Raw genomic sequence first — 17,558 nt, 5'->3', positions numbered from 1 at the left:
ATCCTAGGCACTGTAGGACTCTCTTACGTCATGATCAGCATAATATAATTGTGGTAACACAATTCCAAGTTTATACAAGTTTTGTATCAAATATTTTGGTGCTATCATGAGATGTGGTATCATGTCATGTATGATATGATTCCATTTCATATGGGATTGGATACGAACATCCCTACCCTGAAATATCGTGATTACAATTGTGATTCCTCACAACTACAAGTGGAATCGATTACAATGATAATCACACTAAAACTGTAGTCATGACTCTTGTTATTCCCTATTAGGTAAATAAAAGAAAACACATGATCACTGCCAAAGGACAATTCTATCTTAAAAGTACATAAACATCATCAGAAACATGCATGACAGAGTCGACTTGGAATCTTTTACTTATACTCTTCATTACAATTGATGACAGTGAGCAACGTTTGGGATGCAATGCCTTCCATACCATGATGAACACTTTGATATCACTGGTGCTGTGGTGGCCGGAGAACAGAGACGAAGTTCCAACCCCAGTCTGGAGAGAATGGGCAGCCTGCCTGATCATGTAGTGCCAGTACTTAATGGAGGTTGGTCTTGCATGGAGTAACAGAGATGGGAGTGGGAAGTGGAGGACGATGGTGCTGGCGTTGGCTCTATGTTCTCCAGGGAAAACTAAACCTCCGGCATCACGTCGCTGGTAGAGATGAGGAAGATCAAGTCGCCGTCAACAAAGGTGTTAGACAGCTTCGACGGGTAATATTCCATGATTCTGGTCTACCTCAGAGCTGTCGATACACCAGGCCAACTTGATTTTTTTCCCCTTCATCATTCAGACAGATGTCTATTTGATTTCCACAAGTGTGGCTACCACCAGGTTTGCTCTGGTACCTGGTGTTCACTGTCAGGCAGATAACTTCGAAGCCCACGGACCAGTACTGTGGTTCACACGACCTCGGTATCTGTCATACCAAGGCTGCCGGAGCTGAGGCCTGGTCTGTCTTCCTGGTATGGGTTCTTGTGAAGGTCATAGCGCACGAGTGATTTGCTCCTGGTGTAACCAGTCTTTCATATGCAACGGTGTGTTGTAATCATAGCCTGTAATCATGGTTTCTTTGGCACCAGAATCGAGTATGGTTACGATTTATTGGCTTTCCAGGACAAAGAGAATCGATTACCTTTACAATTCCCTAGTATCTGAGATCGTTTGCAAATGATTACGATTCCAGCTTACAATTACAGAATGTATGTACTATGTACTTTATCATTACAATACCTCAGCGCGTTATTTAATAGTAATATACAAAGTGCATCCATCCTCCTTGAATCTACATACTATTAAGATTTGTCGCAATGAGAAGCGAGGGATTTTCCCTCAGAAACTGCGACGTGTCTTGTGGTTTGGTCCAGTTCCAGATAAGGTTCCAGAGTCTGTCTGGCTTCTGCAGCGAGTCACTGGATGATGAGGGATCTATCCCGGTATGTGAGTTTGGTGGTCACCAGTGTACCGGAGGGCGAGCGTCTCCCACAGGAGGGTCGTGAAGGCAAGAGCCAAGCCCAGCAACAGCAGGTAGAACGCTCCCTGTAGGTGGTCCAACCCCAACACCACCTGCCCGTCCTCAACCTGTGGATGGTGTGCGTGTGTGTGTGTGTGTGTGTGTGTGTGTGTAAGATTAATAGATAGTATAGAACTATATATATATATATATATATATATATATATATATATATATATATATATATATATATATATATATATATATATATATATATATATATATATATATATATGACACATGATTTCACTCTCTCTCTCTCTCTCTCTCTCTCTCTCTCTCTCTCTCTCTCTCTCTCTCTCTCTCTCTCTCTCTCTCTCTCTCTCTCTCTCTATCTATCTATCTCTCTTCCTCACCTCACTATCCATCATGGAGAACGTCTCGCTTCTATTCGCCCTAAACTTTCGAACTCTGATTTGTATGACGTCTTGCAGCCAGAAGTCTACCAACCCGGCCTCGATCAGTCGCTGCTTCATCTGTCTCAGTTGACCGAGGAAAGGAGCCCCCTGCCTGGAAAGCATGGCTTAGTGTGAGGTGACTCTGTGTATGGACGTGTTTACACACACACACACACACACACACACACACACACACACACTCAAATATATTTCGATATATATTGCGGAGGTATGAATGTGTTTAATGTATGAGGTAAGTTGTTGTATGGGAGAGTAATGATTGAGAAGGTGGTAAGATGAACAGAGCATCAGACTGAGAGGAAATAATGCGGCTTCAAGTGTCCTAGGAAATGTGTAGAGTAGATATTTTTTTCATATTTGAAGAATTTATGTGAGAAATACATGTAGAAGTAGAAGGACTTGTATGTGGCATTCATGAGTCTGGAGGAGTTGTATGATAAGGTTGATGGAGATGCCTCGCAGAAGGTGTTACGAATATACGACAGTGTAGGAGAAAAGCTGATTGAACTAGTGGTTGTGGATGGGTGTTCTGTGCTCTGTGCATTATACCCGACACCGAGATAGAGGATGTGAGCAAATGAGATTGTTTTTATTTATTCGTAACGATACCTCGTTGTCGAGGGAAACGGCGAACAAGTTCGATTTGTGTGTGTGTGTGTGTGTGTGTGTGTGTGTGTGTTAAAGGTGAAGACCCATCTCTTTGCTGTCCTAATTTTTTCGTAATTTCTTTACCCAAATACATTTTGTCTTTTTGCTTTTTTTCTAATTTTTTTCCTGTAGGAAAAAATTTAGAAAGATTCAAAGCTTGTTACTAAGAGACATTAGTTTATCATCGGAAACAAAAAAGGGTTGAAAATCCTAAAGACTTCCCATAGGTTAGGTGACGTACGCTCAAACAAGCATCCTTTACGGGGCCCTTAATCATGAATTATTAATCATTTCCCTTAACAAATGCCTCATGATTGAACCAATCATTTCACCGAGTTATAACAACAACGCTTACATCAACAGTACAACTGGGACTATAAAACTCCCGAGGAACCGATTCTACATCACGAAATCATACCTGGCACTTTCCAAACGCCACAACAAAAACTCACCGCACACCCCAGGCATTGCCTCCTAGAATCGGGTACTTAGTAGCGCTCAGGTGGAGGGGCAGGTTGCCATATCTATCCTGGTAGAAGGGCGCAATTTCAGTGTCGATCTGCGACTTGTAATTGATGAAGGAGAAGCCTCCAGCCAACACCCTCTTTATCCCCGGCAGTTGATCGTATATCTGAAGATATATCATAAGGGAGTCAGACAAGGCGAGGAAGTCTCCTCCTTAGTCTAATAAGTTATTGATATGTAGATTCTCTTTTTTTTTTCTATATCTCTCTCGTCCTTTGATGAGAGGAGATCGATGTGTACCATTCCCCCGGACAATGCCTTGGGATCGAATCCCATGGGCATCACTTGTGATGGTTTTGGTCAAAGGTTATCGTTCGAGTCATTTCGGATTCGATCTTAGAGCATGTAGAGGTGAGTGGTTCACATCAATTTCCTGGGATGAAACTTGGAGCAATGACGGAAAAAAATATCAAAAGTATAAAAAGCACAAAAACAGAAAAGTACGAAAGTACAAAAGAGGAGGGTAAGTCATAGCATAAAAATCAATCATTATTTTGTAATGTGTTTTTATAAGAACTGTATCGAATATCTAGGACAGTAATTTCAGAATACATCTAATTTTGAGAGAGAGAGAAAAAGAAAAATGTTCATGAGTGTCATGAACCCACCTGGGCGTTTTTATATATCTCTTGGATAACCGGATCACTCGTCTGGTTGAAGAAAAGGAAAGTGGTTCCACGTAATGGAATCACGCCCCAGGACCATCCGTCTCGCTTGAGAATATCCTCGAAGGAGTTAATGGGTAGGAACTTACTCTGTGCTGAGAGGTGAGCAATGAGGGAGGAGCGATAAGACGCATCAATGAGCAGACACGACAACATCCACCATCCAACAAATACCTGAACATGTAAAGAACCAAATAAGAATAAGGAAAGAAGGTCCTTCGAGATTCACTCTGCCTGCTAGGCTATTCATGCATCCTATGTATATCAGGATCCAGGATTAATGTGTCATATTGTAGATGATGGTATTCTGTCTACTGCTAACTAAATGTTTATATTCAGTTAGTTCCTTTTGTTTTATAGTGTTCTTAATCCATTTGATATAATGCACAGGTAGATGTGCTCAGCATATCGAGAAAAACGACCCGACGATTACTTCACCTGGTCACTGATACTGACGGAGGAGTAGGCGACCGTCTCTTGCAGTAAGACTCCCCACGTATAGGAAAGGGCAGGCACGAGTCTTATGCCTGGATGACCAGACGCCCGAGACCACGTCGTCTGCAGCAGCCACAGGATAACACCAGCGGCAGACGTGAAGACGATGACCATCACCCACAGGTCACCTGGAGAGAGAGAGAGAGAGAGAGAGAGAGAGAGAGAGAGAGAGAGAGAGAGAGAGAGAGAGAGAGAGAGAGAGAGAGAGAGAGAGAGAGAGAGAGAGAGAGAGAGAGAGAGAGAGAGAGAGAGAGAGAGAGACACACCATTTGTCATCTGTAGTTGCATGACATATACTGTCACCAGCGGTGTTATCCATTGGTTAGAATTACTTTAAGAAGCTGTACATTTTTCATCTATGCATCCTATGTATATATAGTCTGTGGGTAGTATGTCCTTTCCCATGGCTTTCAAAATGAAGAAAATTTGGCACATGTATTTCTATGATTGGGGAAGAGAATATATAGGCTGGAAAAGAGCATTCACCTATGGAAGAACACTGGTTGAAGCTATACAGATGTGTTAGGTCTCTTGGGAGGGATGAACTAAATCCATGAGATGTAGATCATGTTACCTGTAAATGGCCTCAGAAGGGCTGAGTGTCGCGGTAAAGCCTTAGGCTTCGGGGACGCTATAAGCAAGGGATCATATGTATAGATCTTGGTGTGGGTGATGACCTCCATCCTCGCTGGTGATGGCGTCAGGTTGAGGGAGAAGTCTGCCTTGTGGTGCTGTAAGGTTCCCACGATGCCCGACCAGTTGCCACCAGTCATGGGAACTCCCCATTTCCCATACCATGGCTCTCGCATCTCAAATCTGAAGTGTACCAGTCGATTCAGTCACGAAATTGTGGACATATCTGACGATACCTCTTAGACGTGCCCTCAGGTTAAAACCTAGCAGTCTTATAGGTTATTCAAAGAAAGTAATTTCCATGTAATTATCTCCTGACGTATATATTGTATGTGTGCAATGAATAGTTAAAATAATGAATGAATAAAAGTTTTATAAGATGAAGTAGTGCAGATTCATTTTTGTGAATAAAGTTGATGTCAGATGATATTTGAGTCATGCAGAAAATACGAAGGAAAAGGTGTTATGCAAACAGTAACAGCTCATTGGATCCTATCATAGTTTTCTGAACATATTGTCGAAGAGATGTCAGACACGTAGAGTTTGGTATGGAAAGAACAGACAAGCAAGCAGATGACTTAAAGATAAATGCCTATGACAATTTTTTGAACTATAGAGACGTCTAAAACTTCAACTGTAGACTTGAGGGAGATATTAGTCAATTTAATATTCAAACAGTACCTGTGGTATGTTTGATGTCTGGACATTATCCAATCTTAATAACAGTGTTCATTAAGAAATCATATCTGACTAGCGAATGATTTAGATGGTTAGTGTGAGGATATGTTGCTCTCTGTGTGCATTTATCCTCAGCTATTCCATCTCTCGAAATGTAATTCATATTTCACCTTCAAGGTCTAGCTATGTACCTGAGTTTCTGTTTGTCTATGAATTCTGTTGATTTCTCCTTTTATAGCAACAGTAACTAAAGGTTAAGTTCTACCAATTTTCCTCTAATGATGTTAAACGAATGGTAATAAAACCCTGTGGTCAACGAGACGATATTTTCATAGCAGTGTTTATAAAGAAATGTAACGTAGTTGAATAGTACAGTTGAACCAGTCAACTCTCACAAAGGAAATTTATGAATTTCTGTCTGTCTAACAATCGTGTGGTATACAGTAGTGTAAAAACGTATCATTACATTGTAAAAGTATTTTCCAAGTGCCTTAATCGATTTGAAATTGTTGTGTGGGTCCAGCAGAATGAGAAAGAAGAAATAAACGTATATATATAACTGACAAACGAGCTAGAAAAGCAGAAATGGAGAGAAATGGAAGAAGACAGGCATAGAACACTTCAGTCTCACGTGAAATTCAGCTGAGTGGAGATGGCATTGAGTATCCGGACGTCAAGGCAATCCCGTGGAGTTAGTAAACTGTCCCCATCTGTTTTACTCTTCTCATAGTCGATGAATGGAAAGTACGTACCCGTCACTACCTGGAAAGTGTGACCCTTGAAGTCCTGAAAGTCTTCTGAAAATACATCAAAAGTAGTTTATTAATTCCAATTTGTAATCATCCCTCACGGGACTAATTTCTATGAAGGAGTCCTGTTAATGACCCAGGATATTTTTAAAGATTCTTTTTGCCTGAGGGTCGCGGTACTAGATCTGAGGGAAGGTTAACATATTTCGTTCCTGTTATATCATCTGAATAATCTTTATTCAACGGGAAAGATTCCGTGCGAATGTTGTACTAAACAAGACAGGAAGGTTAGAGAAAGCTTTTTACAGATTAACGAAGCCAAGCTGCCTGGAAATGTACTGGGAAAATGTACTGGAAATGTACTGGAAATATACAAAGTATTACTTGTGTACTTGAGTTAAATCTTTTTCGGTTTTAGATAAACCAACGTAAGAGATACATAATTTTTTTTCTCTAGGTAAACTGAAAAGACAATACCAAATACTGATCTGACCACGTGAAAACATGCAAAAGAACAAGAAGAAATGTAATGATTGTGGTACATTTCGTCTACCTTTGTTTAGTCACGAATTTCTAACATGAATGGATGAATTAATAGCTGAGGTTGATCTATGCCAATTAAGAGAAAGCATCTAAAAAGAAAAGGAAGAAATTAGATGGCAAAGATACTCATCACCTCCCTGCAGACGACCCACCAGGGAAGACAGTGTCACCATCCCTCCACTGGACTGGAGAAGACGGGCTTGACTCCTGTAGAAGCTGCTGGATGCCCATCCCTCCGTCGTTGCAGTAAAGACACCGTCGAAACACCTTCACGTCTTTACTCTCAGCTGAAATATATATAAATATAGCGCATTGGAAATGAGGTTTGATGTGAAGTTCCTTTCAGTGTGAACCAACCATATTGGAAGAGTGTGTGTGTGTGTGTGTGTGTTTTCCCTCAACAAGACGACCGCCTACATATTACCTACATATGTACAAGGAGGCGTCACCTTTCTCCAGGGTTCCTCTCCTGAGCCAGGTATCGCCTGGTGACGTGACGTGTTTAAAGTCGTGGAGTGTGAGACCCAACATATGGATGGTGTTACGTAGACTAGTGTGGTGGGTGAGGGCTCTCACTGCTGCTGGGCCTCCTATCACCACAACGGGTGCCTCTGGCTCCAGCCACAGCCTCGATGATTCCAGGAACCTGGAACATAAGTTTGCTGTTCACATCAGAACACAAATCTTCCTGTTACTTTTCCTTCTCCCTCTTTTTTCCTGACCTTGAACGAAATGTCGTGTTAACCTTGAGGTAACATCAGTAGAAAATAATTCTCAGATGAAAATATCGTGTATGGTGTTCCCTCTGTATATACAATCTACCTCAAGAGGCTATACAGCCATGTCCCTCACAGTGAAAATGGAGTTGCATTCTATATGTCGTTACCTGAAGGGGAGGTTGGTACTGCTGCTCTCGTCCACCAGCAGGATAAAGACCCGGCAGTTGGTCCTGGTGTCTCCCCACACACCCTGCAGCAGGTGGTCTTGTGTTGCCTGGTCCTCGGAGAACAGTGATGCTAATTCTACAATGACAAGAGCTTGGCCCTCACTCGACAGTCGTCTGGATAAGAGAGATGCGTATCATCACCTCAGGACCTCTATCATCAAAGAATACTGTTGATACCCAGGGACTCGTGCAGCGCCAAGGGTGTACTACACTTAGTAGCAGGGATAGGATGGACTCATTTGAGGCGATAAGTTCTTTAACTAAACTGTACTCTGTTTCGTCATTGACGATGATACAGTCTGGCTAAAGATGACTTTTTTCACTCGCGGTTCAACCACAAACAGAAGGACCAGGGTACAAGCGCCAGGAACCGAGGTAGAAACGTCACTCAATTGCTCACATCCACTCTATGTATATATTCAAGAGAAAGAGACAAAATAGGCTAGCAAGAATCGGGCTTATCAACCAGACACACTCCTTGGAGACAAGGAGAAGTATATGATCGAGAGCACACGCCTTATCTATTTGTATATAGGAGATGTAGTTACTTGCAATAAATATACTTTGAATAAGGAGAGTCTATGGAAAAGCCTTATACCTTCATAAGAACCATACAATCATTTGTTTACGTTACTCATAGCATTATTCAACTTTTTTTCCCGGATATTTCTCTGCGCTGATGGACTTTTATTCTGCTCACCTGAGTATCGAGTGGAAGATTGTGGTGTGGTCTGTTGTTGTGGTGGTGGAGGCCAGCACCAGGTGACACCCAGCCAGGTGGTGGTGCCTCACCACCTGGCTTACTATCACGTCCACCTTCTTTAGCGACACACCACCTACGTCACTCACAAGGTCTTCATCGCCGTGCAGTTCCTTGATAACCAACATCCATACTAGAAGCCACCGTCCAAGCAAAGAAGACGAGGAGGGCATCACTGTTGCTGGAAATGAAAATATTGTAAGAATATCCCTCATCATCATCAGAATATTTCTGTGAGAGTGAATTGTCATCATTTCAACGAAGCAGCATCTTTGCTATCATGTTCAAATCTTAGCAAGCGCTAATACAGGAAGTAGAAGGGGACATTCACATTTTTCTGTTGATGCCAGGAGAGTACAAGTTACCATTTTGCCACTATGATTCCAAGTACTCAAGTCTACAGAGTAATAACCGGGCCCTACGAGAGATTAGAGTTAACACGGAACCTTCTAATTTCTTGTTCGCATCTCATGAAAAATATGATTTACTGGAACCATAGAGAATGTTCATTAATAGGATCGAATTGGCTTGTTCTCTCCATCATAACTAATACATTTCAGTCTTCATAAATCGGGACACACCTCCCGGCAACTGTGGGTTAATTAGGTTTACGATTCAGATGATCTTAGTCAAAGCCCAAGACCGCTTACCTCACAGTATGTAAAGCACCCTTGCTATGAGCTTTGGCCCAGCTTAACGGTAATCGACCTAATTAGTATAAGAGACTCGTTAGACACGCTGAGAACATCAGCAAGAAACTGATGGATGATGAATTAGCTGTCACATTCAATGAAAGACATTTACGAAATGTTTGTCATTCTGTAAATAAGTCCAAAGGGTCACGAAGACGCAATAACTTACAAGCAACAATGGACTATGTCAGACATCAATGTATTATTTGAAACAATTTTCACATAATGACTTTCCTAACATACAATCGTCACATAATGTTTACTGTGTGGTTGATATTTGTTAGTTTCTCTCGTAGTGGCTACTGAACTTTGCCAGTGGGAGAAAATGTGCTAACAATTCACCAAATCTACTGCATTGTCTAATCACCATCACCCATTATCAGTAGCAAGAATCAGATTACGGTAATACATAGTTTTTTTTCCCTCTACTTGACACAGAATGTCTCCAGGAACCATATGAGTTCAGAGTTTAGATCTAGCAACGTCAATGGCGTTTATGACCGTGGTTCATTCAAGGGGTCGCCCGGGGTCGAGCGCATTGGTTCGAATCCTGTTTAACAGTAGTCGGTTCACAGTCAACCTAGCTCTTCATCCTCCCCTAAGGTTTTGGTCGATAGATCATGTACCTGGTTTAGGCTACGGTATATGAATGGAACGGTTATTGAGGTGGCCATAGTTAGAGCATTCATAGTTCAGTGTCGTTCAGTTAAGATAAGGAAATAGCATGATAATAATGTATTTATTACGTTATGAAGGACACTAAAAGCTCCAGTATTGGAAATTTCTTTATTACACTTTTTGATAGAGTAAGACACATATAAGACACATCATGTCTCCAGCGAACAGAAGTTAGCAAAGGTACATTACAGTGCATGTATTTACTGTACATACTTAATAATACAGATATATACCATAACATACTTAACAGTACAGGTATATACTGTCTCATACTTAACAATACAGGTACGTACATACTTAACAGTATAGGTATATACTGTCTCATACTTAACAATACAGGTACGTACATACTTAACAGTACAGGTATATATTGTCTCATACTTAACAATACAGGTACGTACATACTTAACAGTACAGGTATATACTGTCTCATACTTAACAATACAGGTACGTACATACTTAACAGTACAGGTATATACTGTCTCATACTTAACAATACAGGTACGTACATACTTAACAGTACAGGTATATACTGTCTCATACTTAACAATACAGGTACGTACATACTTAACAGTACAGGTATATACTGTCTCATACTTAACAATACAGGTACGTACATACTTAACAGTACAGGTATATACTGTCTCATACTTAACAATACAGGTACGTACATACTTAACAGTACAGGTATATACTGTCTCATACTTAACAATACAGGTACGTACATACTTAACAGTACAGGTATATACTGTCTCATACTTAACAATACAGGTACGTACATACTTAACAGTACAGGTATATACTGTCTCATACTTAACAATACAGGTACGTACATACTTAACAGTACAGGTATATACTGTCTCATACTTAACAATACAGGTACGTACATACTTAACAGTACAGGTATATACTGTCTCATACTTAACAATACAGGTACGTACATACTTAACAGTACAGGTATATACTGTCTCATACTTAACAATACAGGTACGTACATACTTAACAGTACAGGTATATACTGTCTCATACTTAACAATACAGGTACGTACATACTTAACAGTACAGGTATATACTGTCTCATACTTAACAATACAGGTACGTACATACTTAACAGTACAGGTATATACTGTCTCATACTTAACAATACAGGTACGTACATACTTAACAGTACAGGTATATACTGTCTCATACTTAACAATACAGGTACGTACATACTTAACAGTACAGGTATATACTGTCTCATACTTAACAATACAGGTACGTACATACTTAACAGTACAGGTATATACTGTCTCATACTTAACAATACAGGTACGTACATACTTAACAGTACAGGTATATACTGTCTCATACTTAACAATACAGGTACGTACATACTTAACAGTACAGGTATATACTGTCTCATACTTAACAATACAGGTACGTACATACTTAACAGTACAGGTATATACTGTCTCATACTTAACAATACAGGTACGTACATACTTAACAGTACAGGTATATACTGTCTCATACTTAACAATACAGGTACGTACATACTTAACAGTACAGGTATATACTGTCTCATACTTAACAATACAGGTACGTACATACTTAACAGTACAGGTATATACTGTCTCATACTTAACAATACAGGTACGTACATACTTAACAGTACAGGTATATACTGTCTCATACTTAACAATACAGGTACGTACATACTTAACAGTACAGGTATATACTGTCTCATACTTAACAATACAGGTACGTACATACTTAACAGTACAGGTATATACTGTCTCATACTTAACAATACAGGTACGTACATACTTAACAGTACAGGTATATACTGTCTCATACTTAACAATACAGGTACGTACATACTTAACAGTACAGGTATATACTGTCTCATACTTAACAATACAGGTACGTACATACTTAACAGTACAGGTATATACTGTCTCATACTTAACAATACAGGTACGTACATACTTAACAGTACAGGTATATACTGTCTCATACTTAACAATACAGGTACGTACATACTTAACAGTACAGGTATATACTGTCTCATACTTAACAATACAGGTACGTACATACTTAACAGTACAGGTATATACTGTCTCATACTTAACAATACAGGTACGTACATACTTAACAGTACAGGTATATACTGTCTCATACTTAACAATACAGGTACGTACATACTTAACAGTACAGGTATATACTGTCTCATACTTAACAATACAGGTACGTACATACTTAACAGTACAGGTATATACTGTCTCATACTTAACAATACAGGTACGTACATACTTAACAGTACAGGTATATACTGTCTCATACTTAACAATACAGGTACGTACATACTTAACAGTACAGGTATATACTGTCTCATACTTAACAATACAGGTACGTACATACTTAACAGTACAGGTATATACTGTCTCATACTTAACAATACAGGTACGTACATACTTAACAGTACAGGTATATACTGTCTCATACTTAACAATACAGGTACGTACATACTTAACAGTACAGGTATATACTGTCTCATACTTAACAATACAGGTACGTACATACTTAACAGTACAGGTATATACTGTCTCATACTTAACAATACAGGTACGTACATACTTAACAGTACAGGTATATACTGTCTCATACTTAACAATACAGGTACGTACATACTTAACAGTACAGGTATATACTGTCTCATACTTAACAATACAGGTACGTACATACTTAACAGTACAGGTATATACTGTCTCATACTTAACAATACAGGTACGTACATACTTAACAGTACAGGTATATACTGTCTCATACTTAACAATACAGGTACGTACATACTTAACAGTACAGGTATATACTGTCTCATACTTAACAATACAGGTACGTACATACTTAACAGTACAGGTATATACTGTCTCATACTTAACAATACAGGTACGTACATACTTAACAGTACAGGTATATACTGTCTCATACTTAACAATACAGGTACGTACATACTTAACAGTACAGGTATATACTGTCTCATACTTAACAATACAGGTACGTACATACTTAACAGTACAGGTATATACTGTCTCATACTTAACAATACAGGTACGTACATACTTAACAGTACAGGTATATACTGTCTCATACTTAACAATACAGGTACGTACATACTTAACAGTACAGGTATATACTGTCTCATACTTAACAATACAGGTACGTACATACTTAACAGTACAGGTATATACTGTCTCATACTTAACAATACAGGTACGTACATACTTAACAGTACAGGTATATACTGTCTCATACTTAACAATACAGGTACGTACATACTTAACAGTACAGGTATATACTGTCTCATACTTAACAATACAGGTACGTACATACTTAACAGTACAGGTATATACTGTCTCATACTTAACAATACAGGTACGTACATACTTAACAGTACAGGTATATACTGTCTCATACTTAACAATACAGGTACGTACATACTTAACAGTACAGGTATATACTGTCTCATACTTAACAATACAGGTACGTACATACTTAACAGTACAGGTATATACTGTCTCATACTTAACAATACAGGTACGTACATACTTAACAGTACAGGTATATACTGTCTCATACTTAACAATACAGGTACGTACATACTTAACAGTACAGGTATATACTGTCTCATACTTAACAATACAGGTACGTACATACTTAACAGTACAGGTATATACTGTCTCATACTTAACAATACAGGTACGTACATACTTAACAGTACAGGTATATACTGTCTCATACTTAACAATACAGGTACGTACATACTTAACAGTACAGGTATATACTGTCTCATACTTAACAATACAGGTACGTACATACTTAACAGTACAGGTATATACTGTCTCATACTTAACAATACAGGTACGTACATACTTAACAGTACAGGTATATACTGTCTCATACTTAACAATACAGGTACGTACATACTTAACAGTACAGGTATATACTGTCTCATACTTAACAATACAGGTACGTACATACTTAACAGTACAGGTATATACTGTCTCATACTTAACAATACAGGTACGTACATACTTAACAGTACAGGTATATACTGTCTCATACTTAACAATACAGGTACGTACATACTTAACAGTACAGGTATATACTGTCTCATACTTAACAATACAGGTACGTACATACTTAACAGTACAGGTATATACTGTCTCATACTTAACAATACAGGTACGTACATACTTAACAGTACAGGTATATACTGTCTCATACTTAACAATACAGGTACGTACATACTTAACAGTACAGGTATATACTGTCTCATACTTAACAATACAGGTACGTACATACTTAACAGTACAGGTATATACTGTCTCATACTTAACAATACAGGTACGTACATACTTAACAGTACAGGTATATACTGTCTCATACTTAACAATACAGGTACGTACATACTTAACAGTACAGGTATATACTGTCTCATACTTAACAATACAGGTACGTACATACTTAACAGTACAGGTATATACTGTCTCATACTTAACAATACAGGTACGTACATACTTAACAGTACAGGTATATACTGTCTCATACTTAACAATACAGGTACGTACATACTTAACAGTACAGGTATATACTGTCTCATACTTAACAATACAGGTACGTACATACTTAACAGTACAGGTATATACTGTCTCATACTTAACAATACAGGTACGTACATACTTAACAGTACAGGTATATACTGTCTCATACTTAACAATACAGGTACGTACATACTTAACAGTACAGGTATATACTGTCTCATACTTAACAATACAGGTACGTACATACTTAACAGTACAGGTATATACTGTCTCATACTTAACAATACAGGTACGTACATACTTAACAGTACAGGTATATACTGTCTCATACTTAACAATACAGGTACGTACATACTTAACAGTACAGGTATATACTGTCTCATACTTAACAATACAGGTACGTACATACTTAACAGTACAGGTATATACTGTCTCATACTTAACAATACAGGTACGTACATACTTAACAGTACAGGTATATACTGTCTCATACTTAACAATACAGGTACGTACATACTTAACAGTACAGGTATATACTGTCTCATACTTAACAATACAGGTACGTACATACTTAACAGTACAGGTATATACTGTCTCATACTTAACAATACAGGTACGTACATACTTAACAGTACAGGTATATACTGTCTCATACTTAACAATACAGGTACGTACATACTTAACAGTACAGGTATATACTGTCTCATACTTAACAATACAGGTACGTACATACTTAACAGTACAGGTATATACTGTCTCATACTTAACAATACAGGTACGTACATACTTAACAGTACAGGTATATACTGTCTCATACTTAACAATACAGGTACGTACATACTTAACAGTACAGGTATATACTGTCTCATACTTAACAATACAGGTACGTACATACTTAACAGTACAGGTATATACTGTCTCATACTTAACAATACAGGTACGTACATACTTAACAGTACAGGTATATACTGTCTCATACTTAACAATACAGGTACGTACATACTTAACAGTACAGGTATATACTGTCTCATACTTAACAATACAGGTACGTACATACTTAACAGTACAGGTATATACTGTCTCATACTTAACAATACAGGTACGTACATACTTAACAGTACAGGTATATACTGTCTCATACTTAACAATACAGGTACGTACATACTTAACAGTACAGGTATATACTGTCTCATACTTAACAATACAGGTACGTACATACTTAACAGTACAGGTATATACTGTCTCATACTTAACAATACAGGTACGTACATACTTAACAGTACAGGTATATACTGTCTCATACTTAACAATACAGGTACGTACATACTTAACAGTACAGGTATATACTGTCTCATACTTAACAATACAGGTACGTACATACTTAACAGTACAGGTATATACTGTCTCATACTTAACAATACAGGTACGTACATACTTAACAGTACAGGTATATACTGTCTCATACTTAACAATACAGGTACGTACATACTTAACAGTACAGGTATATACTGTCTCATACTTAACAATACAGGTACGTACATACTTAACAGTACAGGTATATACTGTCTCATACTTAACAATACAGGTACGTACATACTTAACAGTACAGGTATATACTGTCTCATACTTAACAATACAGGTACGTACATACTTAACAGTACAGGTATATACTGTCTCATACTTAACAATACAGGTACGTACATACTTAACAGTACAGGTATATACTGTCTCATACTTAACAATACAGGTACGTACATACTTAACAGTACAGGTATATACTGTCTCATACTTAACAATACAGGTACGTACATACTTAACAGTACAGGTATATACTGTCTCATACTTAACAATACAGGTACGTACATACTTAACAGTACAGGTATATACTGTCTCATACTTAACAATACAGGTACGTACATACTTAACAGTACAGGTATATACTGTCTCATACTTAACAATACAGGTACGTACATACTTAACAGTACAGGTATATACTGTCTCATACTTAACAATACAGGTACGTACATACTTAACAGTACAGGTATATACTGTCTCATACTTAACAATACAGGTACGTACATACTTAACAGTACAGGTATATACTGTCTCATACTTAACAATACAGGTACGTACATACTTAACAGTACAGGTATATACTGTCTCATACTTAACAATACAGGTACGTACATACTTAACAGTACAGGTATATACTGTCTCATACTTAACAATACAGGTACGTACATACTTAACAGTACAGGTATATACTGTCTCATACTTAACAATACAGGTACGTACATACTTAACAGTACAGGTATATACTGTCTCATACTTAACAATACAGGTACGTACATACTTAACAGTACAGGTATATACTGTCTCATACTTAACAATACAGGTACGTACATACTTAACAGTACAGGTATATACTGTCTCATACTTAACAATACAGGTACGTACATACTTAACAGTACAGGTATATACTGTCTCATACTTAACAATACAGGTACGTACATACTTAACAGTACAGGTATATACTGTCTCATACTTAACAATACAGGTACGTACATACTTAACAGTACAGGTATATACTGTCTCATACTTAACAATACAGGTACGTACATACTTAACAGTACAGGTATATACTGTCTCATACTTAACAATACAGGTACGTACATACTTAACAGTACAGGTATATACTGTCTCATACTTAACAATACAGGTACGTACATACTTAACAGTACAGGTATATACTGTCTCATACTTAACAATACAGGTACGTACATACTTAACAGTACAGGTATATACTGTCTCATACTTAACAATACAGGTACGTACATACTTAACAGTACAGGTATATACTGTCTCATACTTAACAATACAGGTACGTACATACTTAACAGTACAGGTATATACTGTCTCATACTTAACAATACAGGTACGTACATACTTAACAGTACAGGTATATACTGTCTCATACTTAACAATACAGGTACGTACATACTT

The 17,558-nt window shown here is 38.1% G+C and overlaps 1 protein-coding gene across 1 annotated transcript; it reads right to left on the bottom strand.

Moving 5' to 3' along the window:
• Positions 1-17: 17 nt before the first annotated feature.
• On the bottom strand, positions 18-8,727 carry LOC139752064 (probable glutamate receptor). Its single transcript, XM_071667904.1, has 11 exons — positions 8,540-8,727; positions 7,780-7,953; positions 7,343-7,539; positions 7,046-7,180; positions 6,233-6,398; positions 4,865-5,106; positions 4,234-4,418; positions 3,739-3,969; positions 3,058-3,236; positions 1,895-2,048; positions 18-1,606 (listed from the first exon to the last, which is right to left on the bottom strand). Exons 1-11 carry the CDS (start codon positions 8,725-8,727, stop codon positions 1,454-1,456), a joined length of 2,004 nt encoding a protein of 667 aa, XP_071524005.1. The 3' UTR covers positions 18-1,453.
• Positions 8,728-17,558: the final 8,831 nt, after the last annotated feature.

The sequence above is a fragment of the Panulirus ornatus genome, chromosome 2 (genome assembly GCF_036320965.1).
Source record: "Panulirus ornatus isolate Po-2019 chromosome 2, ASM3632096v1, whole genome shotgun sequence".
In the NCBI taxonomy this organism is placed as follows: Eukaryota; Metazoa; Arthropoda; class Malacostraca; order Decapoda; family Palinuridae; genus Panulirus; species Panulirus ornatus.
The sequence above is the reverse complement of the archived record's forward strand: the minus strand, read 5'-3'. Positions and strand labels throughout refer to the sequence as shown.